Source organism: Eleutherodactylus coqui, chromosome 2, assembly GCF_035609145.1.
Source record: "Eleutherodactylus coqui strain aEleCoq1 chromosome 2, aEleCoq1.hap1, whole genome shotgun sequence".
Taxonomy (NCBI): domain Eukaryota; kingdom Metazoa; phylum Chordata; class Amphibia; order Anura; family Eleutherodactylidae; genus Eleutherodactylus; species Eleutherodactylus coqui.
Genome location: NC_089838.1, coordinates 171,422,141 through 171,437,711, shown reverse-complemented (window position 1 = coordinate 171,437,711; position 15,571 = coordinate 171,422,141). Strand labels below are relative to the sequence as shown.

The window sequence follows — 15,571 nt, the reverse complement described above, 5'->3', positions numbered from 1 at the left end:
AAAAACAAAAAAAAAGTCTGATTTTCATGCACAGTGCGATCTTTATCAGGTGACAGCACTTAGTTTATGATACTGTGGTAACGTGGCAGGTTCCCTTTAAATGTACCATACACCCCAATCCTGAGTGAGAGGCAGTGGCTGGGTCTACAGAGTCCTCTAACCCTGTTGGCATTAGTCGGTGTGCCTCCTGCTGCAGTGCCATCATCCAGTAGTAGCAGTAGTGTGGCTCCCGTGTTTTGCACGTGCAACTGCGCCATTCTATACTCCAAATATAGCGGAAACTAACAGAGCTCTTGTCAATCTATCACCAAAGTGGCGTCCATTTGCCTAACGACAGTGAATGGTTGCGGGTCAGGGTGCTTCTCCATGAGGTTTTTAGCATATGTGACAGAATCGCAGAGACACACATGTAGAACACGGTGGGGATGCAGCGTTAGGCTGTCTGTACACGAACGTGTCGGATTCCCGGCGGAATCCAACCCTGTACCCAGATGGCAGCCTGTGTAACTGTCATGGCAGCCTTCTGTACTGCGGATGTTGCAGCGTGAGCCGTCAAACATGAGCAGTACAGATTCTCACGTGCCGTCGCTAGGCGAAAACGCAGATCTCGCGACCCTTTTGCAATGCTCACTATGGAAGGGCCATGGGATGGACTGGTTCCATTGACTTCAATGGAAGCTATCTGTCCGTGTGGAGCCTGCACTAAAATAGAACATGATGCCATTTTTGCCCCCTGGGCAGAAAATCTCAATTGATTTCCGCACATGGGCTTGAAAAAGCGCTTTTGCATGGCAGGCATTTGCTGTGTATTCTGGGGGTGGACACCAGCCCTGGATTCCGCAATGCAAATCAGGCCGTAGTCGGCTGGGTCACAACTATGACCCCCATAACTGATGCAAACCTGATGCACACCCAGTACTACGGCTCTGTAGCAGCTGCATGTAATACCAGTCCTACTGCTGCACGTCCCCGCATGTACAAGGAGTGCGGTGACACAGCCGCTGCTCCTACTTCCCACTGAGCGGGTCTGGTTGCTGCGCCCTCCGCTCCCCCCAAGCACTAGTGACGCACTTCCCGCCCTCCGCGCGCCGCAGGGATCGCTCCTCGCTGCCGCTGACCTGGGGCGAGAACACCTATGAAACCCCCGCGTGACGTCTGCAATCAGCTGCTGCCGGTCATGTGACGGGGAGCCCCGCCCCTCCAGTTTGACAGCTGGGTCCCTCCGTGCGATATAGCCGCTGCCGGTCCGCCCCCCGCGTCCGGGTCTGAGCCTTCCACCTGGAGACAGCAGCCGTGAAACATGCCCGAAGTCTCCAGAAAGTAAGGCGCCGAGCACACCGCTGGCAGGGAGGGCGGAGGCTCCACACATATGTCCTGGGCACCCGTCCCGTGTGCAGCCTGACTAGAGCGGCCCCGGCAGCTCGCGTGTCCCTACGAGCCGCTGGTCATCTCTCGGCGGGCCGCCCGACACTTTCCCTATGTCCCGCAAAGCGAACGACAATGTGGAGTACACCCTGCGGAGCTTGAGCAACCTGATGGGGGAGAAGAAGCGGAGGAAGGCGGACGAGGGCGCCGGGGAGAGGAGCCTGATAGCCGCGGACTCCTGTACCAGCATCAACAGCCAGGCGAGCGGCGCCCCGTCCTCCGCGGCCGGAGAGGACCTGGAGCGGGCGGCCCGCAGGCAGTTCCAGCAGGATGTCACCCCGGGCTTCGTGTACGTGGTGTCCGTCTTCTCTGCCCTCGGAGGCTTCCTCTTCGGCTACGACACCGGGGTGGTGTCCGGGGCCATGCTGCTGCTCAAGAAGGACATGAACCTGTCGGCGCTGTGGCAGGAGCTGCTGGTGTCCAGCACGGTGGGGGCAGCGGCGCTGTCTGCGCTGGCCGGCGGGGTGCTCAATGGGATAGTGGGGCGCCGGCCGTGCATCCTCCTCGCCAGCCTGCTCTTCATAGCTGGCGCCGTTCTGCTGGCCGCCGCTCCGGACAAGGAGACGCTGCTCGGTGGGCGTGTGGTCGTGGGGCTGGGAATCGGTAAGTCACATCCAATCCCGAGTCCTTCTCAACTAACCGGTGCAACAGGGTGGCTGGGAGGATATGGGGGTGCTGGGGCCAGTATCGCAGGCGAGACTCGTACAGTGCTGGAGGATATGGGAGTGCTGCGGCCAGTATTATAGGTGAGTCATCTACAGTGCTGGAGGATACAGGGGTCCTGGGGTCAGTATTACAGGTGAGACCCCTACGGTGCTGCAGGATATGGGGGTGTTGGCGTCAGTATTACAGGTGAGACCCCTACAGTGCTGCAGGATATGGGGGTGCTGGGGTCAGTATTACAAGTGAGATCCCTACAGTGCTGCAGGATATGGGAGTGCTGGGGTCAGTGTTACAGGTGAGACCCCTACAGTGCTGCAGGATATGGGAGTGCTGGGGTCAGTGTTACAGGTGAGACCCCTACAGTGCTGCAGGATATGGGAGTGCTGGGGTCAGTGTTACAGGTGAGACCCCTACAGTGTTGCAGGATATGGGAGTGCTGGGGTCAGTGTTACAGGTGAGACCCCTACAGTGCTGCAGGATATGGGAGTGCTGGGGTCAGTGTTACAGGTGAGACCCCTACAGTGCTGCAGGATATGGGAGTGCTGGGGTCAGTGTTACAGGTGAGACCCCTACAGTGCTGCAGGATACAGGGGTGCTGGGGTCAGTGTTACAGGTGAGACCCCTACAGTGTTACAGGATATGGGAGTGCTGGGGTCAGTGTTACAGGTGAGACCCCTACAGTGCTGCAGGATATGGGAGTGCTGGGGTCAGTGTTACAGGTGAGACCCCTACAGTGCTGCAGGATACAGGGGTGCTGGGGTCAGTGTTACAGGTGAGACCCCTACAGTGCTGCAGGATATGGGAGTGCTGGGGTCAGTGTTACAGGTGAGACCCCTACAGTGCTGCAGGATACAGGGGTGCTGGGGTCAGTGTTACAGGTGAGACCCCTACAGTGCTGCAGGATATGGGGGTGCTGAGGTCAGTATTACAGGTGAGACTCCTACAGTGCTGGAGGATATGGGGGTGCTGGGGCCAGTATTACAGATGAGACTCCTGGAATGCTGGAGGATATAGGTGTACTGTGAGTAGTATTACAGGGGAGGCTCATAGTGCTGGAGGATATGGGCGTGCTGGATCCAGTGTTACAGGTGAGACTCCTACAGTGCTGGAGGATATGGGGGTGCTGTGGCAGGGATCACAGGTAAGACTCTTACCATGCTGGAGGATATGGGGGTGCTGGGGCCAGTGTTACAGGTGAGACCACTTCAGTGCTGGAGGATATGGGGGTGCTGGGGCCAGTGTTACAGGTGAGACCACTACAGTGCTGAAGGATATGGGGGTGCTGGGGCCAGTGTTACAGGTGAGATTCGTACAGTGGCTGGAGGATATGGGGGTGCTGGGGCCGGTATTGTAGGTGAGACTCCTACAGTGCTGGAGGATATGGGGGTACTGGGGCTAGTATTACAGGTGAGACTCCTGGAATGCTGGAGGTTATAGGTGTACTATGGGTAGTATTACAGGAGAGGCTCATACAGTGCTGGAGGATATGGGCGTGTTGGGTCCAGTATCACAGGTGAGACTCCTGCAGTGCTGGAGGATATGGGGGTGCTTGCTCCAGTATCACAGGTGAGACTCCTACAGTGCTGGAGGATATGGGAGTGCTGGGACCAGAATCACAGGTGAGACTTCTACAGTGCTGAAGGATATGGGGGTGCTGGTTCCAGGGTTACAGGTGAGACTCCTACAGTGCTGGAGGATATGGGGGTGCTGGGGCAGGGATCACAGGTAAGACTTAGTGCTGGAGGATATGGGGGGTGCTGGTTCCAGTGTTAGGTGAGACTCCTATAGTGCTAGGGCCAGTGTTACAGGTGAGATTCCCACAGTGTGGGAGGATATGGGGGTGCTGGGACCAGTATTGTAGGTGAGACTCCTACAGTGCTGGAGGATATGGGGGTACTGGGGCTAGTATTACAGTTTAGACTTCTGCAGTGCTGGAGGATATGGAGGTACAGTGACCACTGCTGTAGGGATGGAGGTGATGGAAAGGGTCCCTACTAGAGATGAGTGAGCACGCTCGGATAAAGCAGTTACTTGAGCGAGTATCGCTCTTCCCGAGTAACTGCTTACTGGTCCGAGCAGGCTCGGGGCGGTAGTGGGGGGGGATCTTTCTCTCACTCCTCCCGCTCCCCCCCCCCCCCTTTTCCCCCAAGCCTGCTCGGACCAGTAAGCAGTTACTCGAGAAGAGCGATGCTCGCTCGAGTAACTGCTTTATCCGAGTGTGCTCGCTCATCTCTAGTCCCTACACAAAGCTTCATGTTGGGACTGGTGGCTGATGTGAAGAGATAAGCATTGTCTGGTTTCACATCTGTGTTGAACCTCTGGAACAAAATAAAAAATACTGCAAGAAAAAGCTTTGTATGCAGCACTTTTCCTTCCTTCTAAAGGCTCGGGCACCTGAGCGTAAACTGAACAGACCCCATTACAGTTAATGGCGTCAGTTTGACGCTGTTTGGTTCTGTCCTGAGACAGAGCCGCATGGATTCTCCTTTCCTTTACCCCAAACACAGCCGGAAAGTGGAACCCTGGGCGCAGATGTGAGACACTATAACAGAGTGCTGTCGCTGGGGAGAAAGTCTAGATCAGTGCTTCTCAAGTCAATTCCCAAGGGGTCATGGTTTGAGGGTCTCCCATAGAGAGAACACCTTGAGGTCGCACTACATATATTCCAGAAGAGTAATAATACTACTCCAAATATATCTGTCTATTTTCAGCCCAGGAGGAGAATGCAATTTGCAGTAAAAAAAAGATTTAAAATAAAATACATCGGCATATGTGGTGTTAAAAACTTGCTCTTCCTGTAACTTCTAGCCATGCATAGATGGGTTTAGAATTCTCTAGTTGACATTATACACTGAACATGAGGCTGTGACACACGGGTGACCGGCACGGCTCACAGTACCAAACTGTTACAAACTGATTTGATTCCCTAACCAAGAAAAGACCGGGACTATCAGAATAAAAAGCTCAATGATTAAAACAGAACATAAATACAAGGGGTAACAAATGACCCTAGTGTCAGCCTACCTTGACGAAGCACCTGCCCTAAAGAGGGCAATCTCTGATCACCAATCTCGCCCTAGTAATCCCTGCAATGGGCCTCAGGGATTATCAGAGGTATAAAATAACTGGGCCCTAGATTGGTTTGTGGTCAGTCAACACTTGGTCCGGTCTGTGAGCATATAAGTAACTAGCCTAAAGCCGGATTAACACGAGCGTATTTGCGTGCACAATACGCAGAGGATAGAACTTGATTTTTGTGTTTGCATTTCAGTCGTGCAAAAAAAAATATGCAGCGTGCCCTATTTTCTTGCACATTCGCAAAGGGAAAGAACACATTGAACTCATTAAACTAATTGGCCATTTCAATGGCTGAGAGCATCACTGTGTTTTTTTTTTTTTTGCAAAACACGCTTGCAACGCCCATCAGATAACATACACATGTGAATCTAGAGAAAAGCAGTTGCAACCAATCGGATAAAGGCTTTCATTATGCTACCTGCATTAGGAAAATAATAGCTGCAATTGGTTGCCAGGGATACAACTCATTATGTGTGTTAGCATCCTTCATACCACCAGCTCAATTTTGGGCACTAATATGGCGGTTTACCCCCGAGGCTGAAGAATGAAGCCCCCTTTTTTTGTGTCCCCCGCGGCCATCCTGTGCTCTGTTCTTAACCCCATCATTGCTGGTAGTTTGTGGGAACTTATGTGAGCCCCTCTTGCTGTCTTGTCTTCCCAGCTCCCATGGCAGAGAACAAGCTGGTCTACATATGAGACTGATTGCAGCACTGGGCTAGAAGTTGTTTCTACAGCAAAATTTTACTGCACAGGCGTTATTGTGACCCCTGCCTGTGGCAATCTCGATGATTATTATACCACCTGTGCTGTACTAAGAAGATCCTGACATGTTGGGGGTACTTGAGAAGTGCAGTAGAGAAATGTATAGGTTAGAGGCTTATGCTATAGCCAGAGTCATAGAAGTGGGTGTGCGGTCACCAGTAATGGACAATCCAGAATAGCGCCTCATACAGGTCACACAAGGGTGGCTGAGTATAGTCCTGAATGACAAATCTAATGAGTTGTAGTAATCAATACTTGAAAGGATGTATGAATGACTAATTGACTGTAGAGAGGATTGTGGAAGCTTGGTGATAGCCCACATCATGCTGTAATAGCAGCCATATTTGTTGCCATCTGATTCCTTGTTTTCAAGGGGGAATTCTCTTTCTTTACCTTCTACTTACAAAAGCATTTGTTTAAAACTGGAGCAGCCAATCACATTTCAAATCTAAATTTTCAATCTAAATTCTCCACCTTTCCCCGCACTAGTTTCATTAATTTATCTCTTCACTGTGACTTAATGTAAATTCTGAAGATTTTTTTTTTTCCACTGCAGAAAATCTGCAGCAAACTTGCCACGTGTGAGCACACACATAGGGTGCCAGGGCCAGATTAAGGTTGCCCACGGTATGGAGCAGTCAGTTTCAATCCTACCCTACCTTCCTATGTTACCCCCATCCCCAGCCCCCCCTTCCCATTAGTGGAGTAATCTTGTGGTGCGCTGAGAAATCTGGGGTTGTCTAGTATTGCAGCATGTAAATGGAGCTGGGCTTCAGTACCATACATAATCCTATAGACAAGGGTGGCGCTGTGTTTGGTAGAAAGCAGCCATGTTTTTCTTATGCCCCAATAATGCTGCCTTCTTTATTGGTTGGTTCTCAATTGGCAAAAGCTTATCAGGCAATTATGGCATATCCTGTAGGCACTATTGAAATGCCCCTGTAACATAAGTGCTTTTATTCATTTATGGGTCATCTTCAAGAAGATTTAGTAGTACGTCGGTGTAGTCTCAGTGATGAACTACAGTCCAGTCAGGCTGCTTTCAGGTGATACATGTTTAAAGCAACAGTAGAGAATTGTAGAAAGATTCTGTAGTTGCTAGGAGACACGGTGACTTCAGCAGCACTCTGCTTTCCTCCTGTTATGTTATCAGCAAGAAAGGAGGCCGGATTCTCCTCCATTCTTATCTTTTATTACATACAGAGATTGTTTTTACCCCCTAATAGCAGAATCCATAGAAACTAGCATCAGATTTTAGTATATATATTTTTTGGTTAACACTGACTTGGTGCATAATGTTCTAAGTCTACAATCTTGCCGCTATACAGTTGGCACAAAGTGATGTAAACAAATGGCATGGGAACCAGCACTCTTTGGTAGTGATCAGGATTGGAGATGACACCCATCTTCAATCCTGGCCATTTAACTTCTCCATTGTGGTCCGTGGTGGGACATCATCCAAAAATTAAAAATATTCAGAAAAAAATACTAACGGGAAAAAATTAAAACTTGACCATCTTAGGCTTAGTTCACACCTGCGCTAGGGCTCATCTCAGAGTTTCCATCTATGCTCCATTTTTTTAGACGTGAGAAATTGGCAAAAAAAAAATCCCCCCCCCCCCCCCCAATCGATCTCAATGGGGTTTCAAAAGAACCAAGAAAACAAACGTTAAAGCTTCTGCTTGCTTCCATTCCGCCAGGTTTCTGTTTTGATGACGTATATAATATGTCTTGGGTTTCGAAACCCGGGTTTTCTGCTTAATTCGTAAGTGTCAAAAAATGTTGATTACAAAAAAATGTAATAACATGAAAATTATTAATGATTGATAGATACATGAACGGAATTGTATTCAATACAGCATTAAACATAGCATGATGCAACTGCAGTGCAAAGTTGTCCTGAAAATGTGTGCAGCGGCGCACATTAATTTAGGGCTCTAGTCCACGGATGATTTTGCATTGCGTTACTCGTGGCGATTATACAGCCGTGAGTAATGCAGTGCACGCTTGCGCAGCCTCCTGTCCACAAGCGGAGAATCATAATGATTCTCCGCTCACGGGACTCAAATCGCAGCATGCTGTTTGCCGTGATGAGCCTATCTGTCAGATAGGCTCACTGCAGAGACCGTTCTCTCCCCTGCTCCCCGGCAGCGGAATATCGCTAGCGATATTCTGCATCGCCCGTGGACAGGCGGCCTTAGTCTAGCTCTGGCTTCTGTTGTGTGAGCACAACCTTTTTAAGATGTTGTTTGTTTTTTTGCGCTGTATAAAATGGATTATAAATAAAACCTCTATTACTTGTATAGTTATCGGCCTTCAAAACATGTAAATTTTGCAAAAATTAAAAAATGTCCATTTATGCCTAATAAACACCAGATGAGTTATAGAAACCGTCAACAGGAAAAAAGATTGAGAGATGGAGATTCTAAGAATATCTGGATGTCTGACGCTGAGTGTCAATGGGCTTGGTGGGAGCACCTCTAAGTTGAGGCGTTGCACCACTAATGTGAACAAGTGCCCGATACGAATGCGCTAAGTGTCTCCACCACTTAGTTCGACACAAATGGCATATCTGATGACCCAAGCTTTTCATTATCAAGAGATAGAAATCAACCCATGGAGGTTGATAATGAGCCACAACCATGAACATCAATAGACGATTGACACTGGTATCGGTGATATTTGTATGGTTAAAGTGTTGTACAATGGTGTCGTGAGATTTATACTAGGCAGCATTTATATTCATCCTAATGTGTTGATATCTGATATGGATATGTTCAATGCTATGATCAAATATTCACCAACAACTAGACTGATCAGTGAGAACATGGAGGTGGATACTGATGTGCTGATTATAATATGTGTTTTGTTTGTCCAGACCCAGAGAGTGTCTTTAAGGAGACAGCATAGCACAGGGTGTTCATCTGTCACCATTAAACTAAGCCACCTCTCAGAGCCTGGATACAGTTAAGATGAGGTAGGTGGAGTACAGGGGTCTAGAGATAGGTGTAGTCCCACCTCTCGGACTTGCACCTATCAGACATTTATCGTGTCCAAGATGGAAATTCCACTTTAGGGCCGATATATGTTGTCCCTCCCACTCACCGGCTCTCTGCTTCTCTCCTCCCCTCCGAGCGGTTTGCAATGGAAGTGGGCAGAGTGGAGCTAAGCTCCCGCCCCTTGTCCATAGCCAGCAATAGGAGTGGGTGGGACAAAGCAGAGCTTAGCTCCGTCCCCATCCCACACCCTCCCATTGAAACGTAGGAGTGGAGGAGAAAGGCAGAGAGCTGGTGAGTGGGAGGGCAAGGGGGAACTGCTTAGATGGAAGTGTATATTGGCCGGCTGTGAAAACGTCGGCCGATATACGCTCGTGGGAATAAGCCCTTAAGCTGTATTTCAAACTGAATGTTCCTAGACAGTTTACACATTTGCGTGGGTATGGAAGTAGGGCAGTTGGTCAGTTGCTCCATCTTGTGCAATGGTGGGCTGCTGTGTGGTATGTCAGTATTGGTGAACATATTCCCAGTTATGCGCACATTTAAGTAGTGCATTTTCCACCATTGGGTTCATACTGTATCCGTGTACAGAACTGAGACAAAAATCTCTGCATGCTCCATATAAATACGGCAGCACATGGTGGGCGTATAGGTCAGTATTACCCTTGGGTCTATAGGAACACAGTGCCACCGTTCCAGAAATCTTAACATGGTTTCATCAATATGCTGCACACTGTAATACTATGTAGGGATTCTCAACTTGGGACAATTCTTACTTTGTTGGAATGTTCCTCTGACAATAAGCTGATCACAAATGGTCTCCATTTTTGGACCCTACCGATCAGATGTAGTCTGTGGGGAATCTGGCAGAAAATGTTTAATTTCCCTTCAGCTCCACCACAGGGGAGAATGCCAGGCGACGTGCCGGAAGCAGGACAGACTCTATTAGTCAATAGGGACCATCTGGCATCTTTTGCGTCCAGTATATGCCAGATCTGAGACTTCTAGTATTTATGTTAAGCTCAGAGGATGGAGCTAAATGATGGAAATAAAAACCTTCCTATAAAAGGGGCCTCAAACTATATGAATGCGTTTTCACCTACTATATAATAATTTTCTATTTTGTATTTTAAATCTAATTCCCTAACTATAAGCTAACACTTCATAGGAAAAGGTGTATAAAGGTTTACTAATGGTTGCATAATACAGCTGTCAACAGTCAGACTGAGAACAATAAAGTCTGTATTTGACTACATTTAAGTTTTTCTAGCATATCTGCCAGATACAATAGCATAGTCTATTTAAGGGATTCAGATGGAGCCCAAGAACGTGGCGTGAAATGTAATGTGTAGGCCTCCTAATACGTATAATACATTTGCAGGATTTCTACAAATGTATGGACTGTAACTATAAGGTGATCATAATTAAAATATCCCACTTCAGATATTTCTAGAGAGACATCTACTGGACATAATTGAACCAAACTTTGTATTAATACTCTTCAGGACAGGTGGAAGCGATCCATGTGTAAAAAAAAAATGTCAGCACTGATGTCTGTCTCGAAACAGCACATGCACTACTTGTCCTTCAAGTTCACAATAGACTTGTTAACAGTGGCTGTAGCAATGTCTTCTGTTTGTTGTTGTTAGATTAGTTTCCACCGTCTTCTAGGTTGGAATCTTAAGCTTCTCGTACTTTGAGTTTCGCCACTTCTCAGTACACTTGGTGTCACTGGGCTTCTTTACATTTACCAAATTTCTTGAAATTCTTAGTGCTCCTGATAGATCACTTCTGCATATCTTGAATACTATTACAAAGTTTCGTTTAATCTGTGAATATGGATACTTTAATTATGATGTATTTTGCCATGCTGCTGTCAACATTGCTGAATTTTCAGGGTTTAATGTACTAAAGAGGAGCATGTGATTTGTTATAGATCTTTGTGGGAAGTACATGGCTGTAATTATGATTTAGCGTCTGATTAAATTACAAATTATTGGAGTAAAATTGTTCCTAAAAATTCCCTACCTCCCAATTGTGACTGAGCAGAGATTGCCATGTTTGTGGAGAGCTGTATAACTTGCACCTTTAGTGCATATCCTCCTGTACAGATTATACTTTGATTCTGCAACTATAAAAACTGCTCTGGTGAATCTGTATTCTAGAACCATGGATATCGATATGCCAATATTGTGATCCCTTTAACTAGCTGGTATATTTGCTGTTTCATCTTGTCAGAGGATGGATGCTTTCTATTTGGAAGTATAGCTTACCATTAAGTAATTTAATCCCCCAGCAGTTTTTGATGAATTCTATTTGATCAGCAAGCAAAGGCCATTACAATTTATAGGCTACCAACATGTTTTTGGTGTCATTTTAAAGCTACGATTCTTTGCTTTAAAATGACACCAAAAGCATTTCTGTAGCCCTTGGAGAACCGGAGCTAAAGCCATTTGAAACTGAGTCAGGAATACTGAATTTACAGCTGTAACTTTTGAACCATACTTACACTGCCGATAGCGCGTTGAGCCAAAGACTCTTGCGCAGAAAACGCACAGCGCGTCAGTTCTGTGCGATGTGCGGGAGACTGCACATCTGTATGTTCTATTCTTGAGTGAGAATTGCATGAAAATGGGGCACGCTGATATTTTTATTTTCCATCTCGCAGCATCAATTGTGTCTATTTTTGTGCGTCTCACAATTCGCACAAGAAATTTGGCCGTGTAATTACAGCTTTAGTCAGTGTGCAGAGGAGAGGGAGGAGGAAGGGAAACCAGCCCGTAGCAGAAGTGACTTGTGATTTCACCTGTATATCTTCTTGCCCAAAAGAGGTAACATGAATATTTGTTTATCACCCCCTCAGTAATCGGAGAGCATACTTACTCTCTGATTGTGACATATTGGGTTTTTTGCCAACAAAGGAGTAAAACGATAAAAACTTGCTCATCTAATACCTCTTCGCCAATTAACTTAGCAGATTCTGCAATAATTGCTGACCGTGGCATTTAAATGTATTTACACAAGGCTTTAAATATTGAAGAAATAAAAAGAATAAAAAAGCCTAAATATAATTTGTAGCGCCACATCCATGCAACCCGTACTATAAAATATTACATTTATCAAAAAAAGCCAAAATAACAGTTTTCTCATCTCATTTCCTCAAAACAAAAATTAAAAATAGTCGTTTATACCTCAGAATGGTATCGATTAAAAACTACAGTTTGTTTCTCAAAAAACACAGGCCTGATACAGCTCTGACTTTAAAAACAAAATTTCTCTGGTTTTGGTATGTGGCGGCACATGAAGTTTTTTTGTTTTTTTTTTGTAACAAATGTTTAAATTGTGCAAAAGTTTCATTTTTGGTCACTATATTTAAAAAAAATCCTGACACTTCCTTTTTATAAAGAGTCATCTCATTACTGGCAGGGTTACAATGCCAGGTAACGCCTATATGTAGTAAACACTGGATCCATCATTTACAATAGGTGATAAGCTGTGATTAGCTTCTCTCATTGGCTGTACAGATCACAAAGCTTGCCTAGAACAGTCTCCCATAGTCAGTGGATCCTCTCCTGTCTATTCTGTGAATGGCTCATGTGGTTGCTGTAAAGCATTTCTAAATGCAGCTCCAGCAAGATGGCATCCCCCAGTCATGTGCAGACAATAACAAATTTTACGGTCATAAAATAAAGAGGGGATTAGAAAAATGCAAAATGTTTCACTATCTGGTTTTAATTAGAGAAAATGTATCTTATATTTATTACTATCTGAGCACAAAGCGTTTCTGATTTGAAAACGAGTACAATCACTTTAATTCTTCACTTTTGACTATCTTGCTTTAGTTGAATCAAGATCCGCTGTAGGAGCTGTGTGGTTTGTGTTCTTTTCTCCCTATAAAGAATTCTCAAATGTTAAGATTGTTTGTTCAGTAAGTTTATTTTTCGCAGTTACTGGGCTGTGTATCCTATTGTCTGTCCTGTTCCTTGTTCTCCTATGATCTGATGCTATTATGCAACAGTATTGGAAACACTGTATTGTCAACCCTGTATTTTTGTTTCCACTTGATGCTATGTTTACGTCTCGTTTATGTCAAATGTTTAAACCCTAAAAATCTTTTATAAATATTATGTCTCCATGGATTTCTATGGGGCTAAATTATGCCAAGAAGGTCATCCTGGCACGTAATATGTACGTTTTTAGTTAAAGGGGTTTTCCATGGAAATACTATTGATGACCTATAATCATGTTAGGTCATCAATAGTTGATCAACTGGGGTCCTTCGCTCAGGACCCTGACTGATCAGCTGTGCAGGTGCATGCTGTCAGCACCGCAGTAACAGAGGTCGGACCGGAAGACTCTGTGCCAACCTGTAGTGGCTAGCACTTGTAACTTCGGGCACAGCTCCTATTGATTTCAATAAGAGCCGTGTCTGCAGTTAGAAGCACTAGCCACTAGACAGAGGTCGGCGCAGAGGCTTCCATGCACCCGTACAGTTGATCAGGCGGGGTCCTGAGCGATGGACCCCGGTCGATCAACTTTTGATGACCTATCCTAATTAAAGGTCATCAATAGTATTTGCATAAAAAACCCCTTTAATTTTTTGAGCTACTGAATAGTGTAGCTATGCTGCTTGGCTCACTAAAAAGCCATAGTACTTTAAAAAATTACCATTTTTCGTTGGTAATTAAGAAATAAAAATTCTGTTTAGCATAAACTGAAAGAATGTCATATACCTAGTTGAAGACAGCAGCACTAGTTCTATTCTCAAACTTCTCAAGAGACTATTCAGACCGCCAAAACCTGGCATCAGCATCCATATATTTTACTAGGGATTCATTAAACTCTTTATGACATTCATTATTGGAGTTACATCTCAGGATTCCATAAAGGAATAGAATGTCTACGGCAAGCAACTCAACTCATCAAATAGGTATAGTCATGGATGACCTTAAGGTGTTTGACTGTAGTATTAGGGAACACTGTAGATGCACTGAATGTTCGCTCTATGATGCAGACCCTGTTTACCTGTGGTGGTATTGTCCAAAGCATTTCTTGTATTCGTTTGCGCTACTGAAACCTCTTTTGACTTATTTTTGATGCAAATATTCCAAGAAATCCTGTGCTGGGTCCTTGAAGGCACAGGTCATCTATGTATCACTCCATTAAGAATAGTAAAATTAATCCTATCTGTCATTTCTTGCTAGATGAGTAATCCTCCAATATTATTGTAGAAGGGTGCTCCCTTTACACTAGATTGGAAAAGACAGGTCAGCATGGCCTTGCTTTTTAACACTAATCTTTATTTTTTCTACTTTGGAAAATTGCTACTATAAATGGATGTGGTCTGTGAATTTAAGAGGGCTTTAATATTTGTATATGGAGAGGCGGGAGAATAGGAGGAACTTTAGCGTGTGTTTCCATACAGCAAAATCTGGCTACTAGATCATGCAGCTGTTACTTCCCGTGGGTGGGCGAGTTTCAGGCACCAACTGTTTTTCATATGTAGCTTAATCTTCTTGCCCCATATTTTAAAACTGCTGCAGTACTCTTGTCCTAAATGCAGTCTGATTTCAAATGACCTGCATTGTTACCACCTCCACTCTTGCAAGTTGACACGATCCAAAAATTGCAATAAATCAGTTTTGGATTTCTTGTGATGGCCGTGTAGCCCTAGCTTAGAGGGGATTAAAGCAATAGAATTGCCATATACAGTAGAAGAGTTCTAGTATAAATTTTGAATGGAAGGATATTGCGACTTTATAAAGCTGAGGTTGCAGTGTAATTGACCTATTCCTCACTATACTGAAGTGAACTGTTCCTATGCTTTCAAAATGAAAATGTATGTAAGTCAATTACTTGAGATTGTGTGTCTGTTCTCTCGGAATTAAACTTATCCTGTAATTAACCTCAGCAACCCTATGTTACAATAATCAGAAATTCTCTTACTGCATCATTTCCTGTCTTTTAGCTTGTTGTTGGGGCAATTGCTATATACATGTCCTACAGCAGATCTATAATTGTGGATCAGCTGACCACACTAATGCAGCCTAGCCTCATTTGGGGAGCAGTTCCTATTGGCTAACTTCTCTTTAAATATTCCTGCCTTCTGTAGTGTGTTGCTGTTTATAATGTAAATGTTTGGTTTTTTTTTGCCTGCATTCCTTTTTCTAATATCTTGCTCTTAGTTTAGCTTGTTTCTTGTCGAAGTACAGTGTTCCTGTGCTTATTTCTAGTTCAGTCTTTTGCTTCTTAGCCTTGTTGTCTGTTGTCTTCTCTTACTTCTTTGTTTAGCTCAGGTTTTGGTTTTCATGTTACTGGGTCTTGGTGTCCTCTTGTTTTGGATGCTATTTTCTCCAGCAGGTTTCGGGGTATTCTGTAGCTTCCTAATTATGTAGTATGGCATGTGCATGCCTTATAACAACCAGTCAGACACAAGCTATAAGTCTCAGGTCTAAACTGGATCTGGGCAGTACATTGCTCAGACCCTCATTTTATTGAAACACATACCTGCCCTTTATGGGCGTATAACACATTACATCTGTAACATATATATGTTTTCATTCGTTGGGCCATATAAAATCCCCCGCCCCTCCGCACACCCCTCAAGTCCAGTGTATGAGCCAATCTTTGTCTCCACAACAAGTGGT

General features: G+C 45.2%; 1 protein-coding gene across 2 annotated transcripts in view; it reads left to right on the top strand.

Moving 5' to 3' along the window:
- Positions 1-1,201: 1,201 nt before the first annotated feature.
- Positions 1,202-15,571, top strand: part of SLC2A13 (solute carrier family 2 member 13) — a 167,032-nt gene continuing 152,662 nt past the window's right edge. For both annotated transcript variants that reach the window (XM_066591914.1, XM_066591913.1), the window contains exon 1: positions 1,202-2,028. In XM_066591914.1, coding sequence (XP_066448011.1) covers positions 1,479-2,028 — 550 coding nt within the window. In that variant the 5' untranslated portion in view covers positions 1,202-1,478. The remainder of the gene's footprint in view (positions 2,029-15,571) is intronic.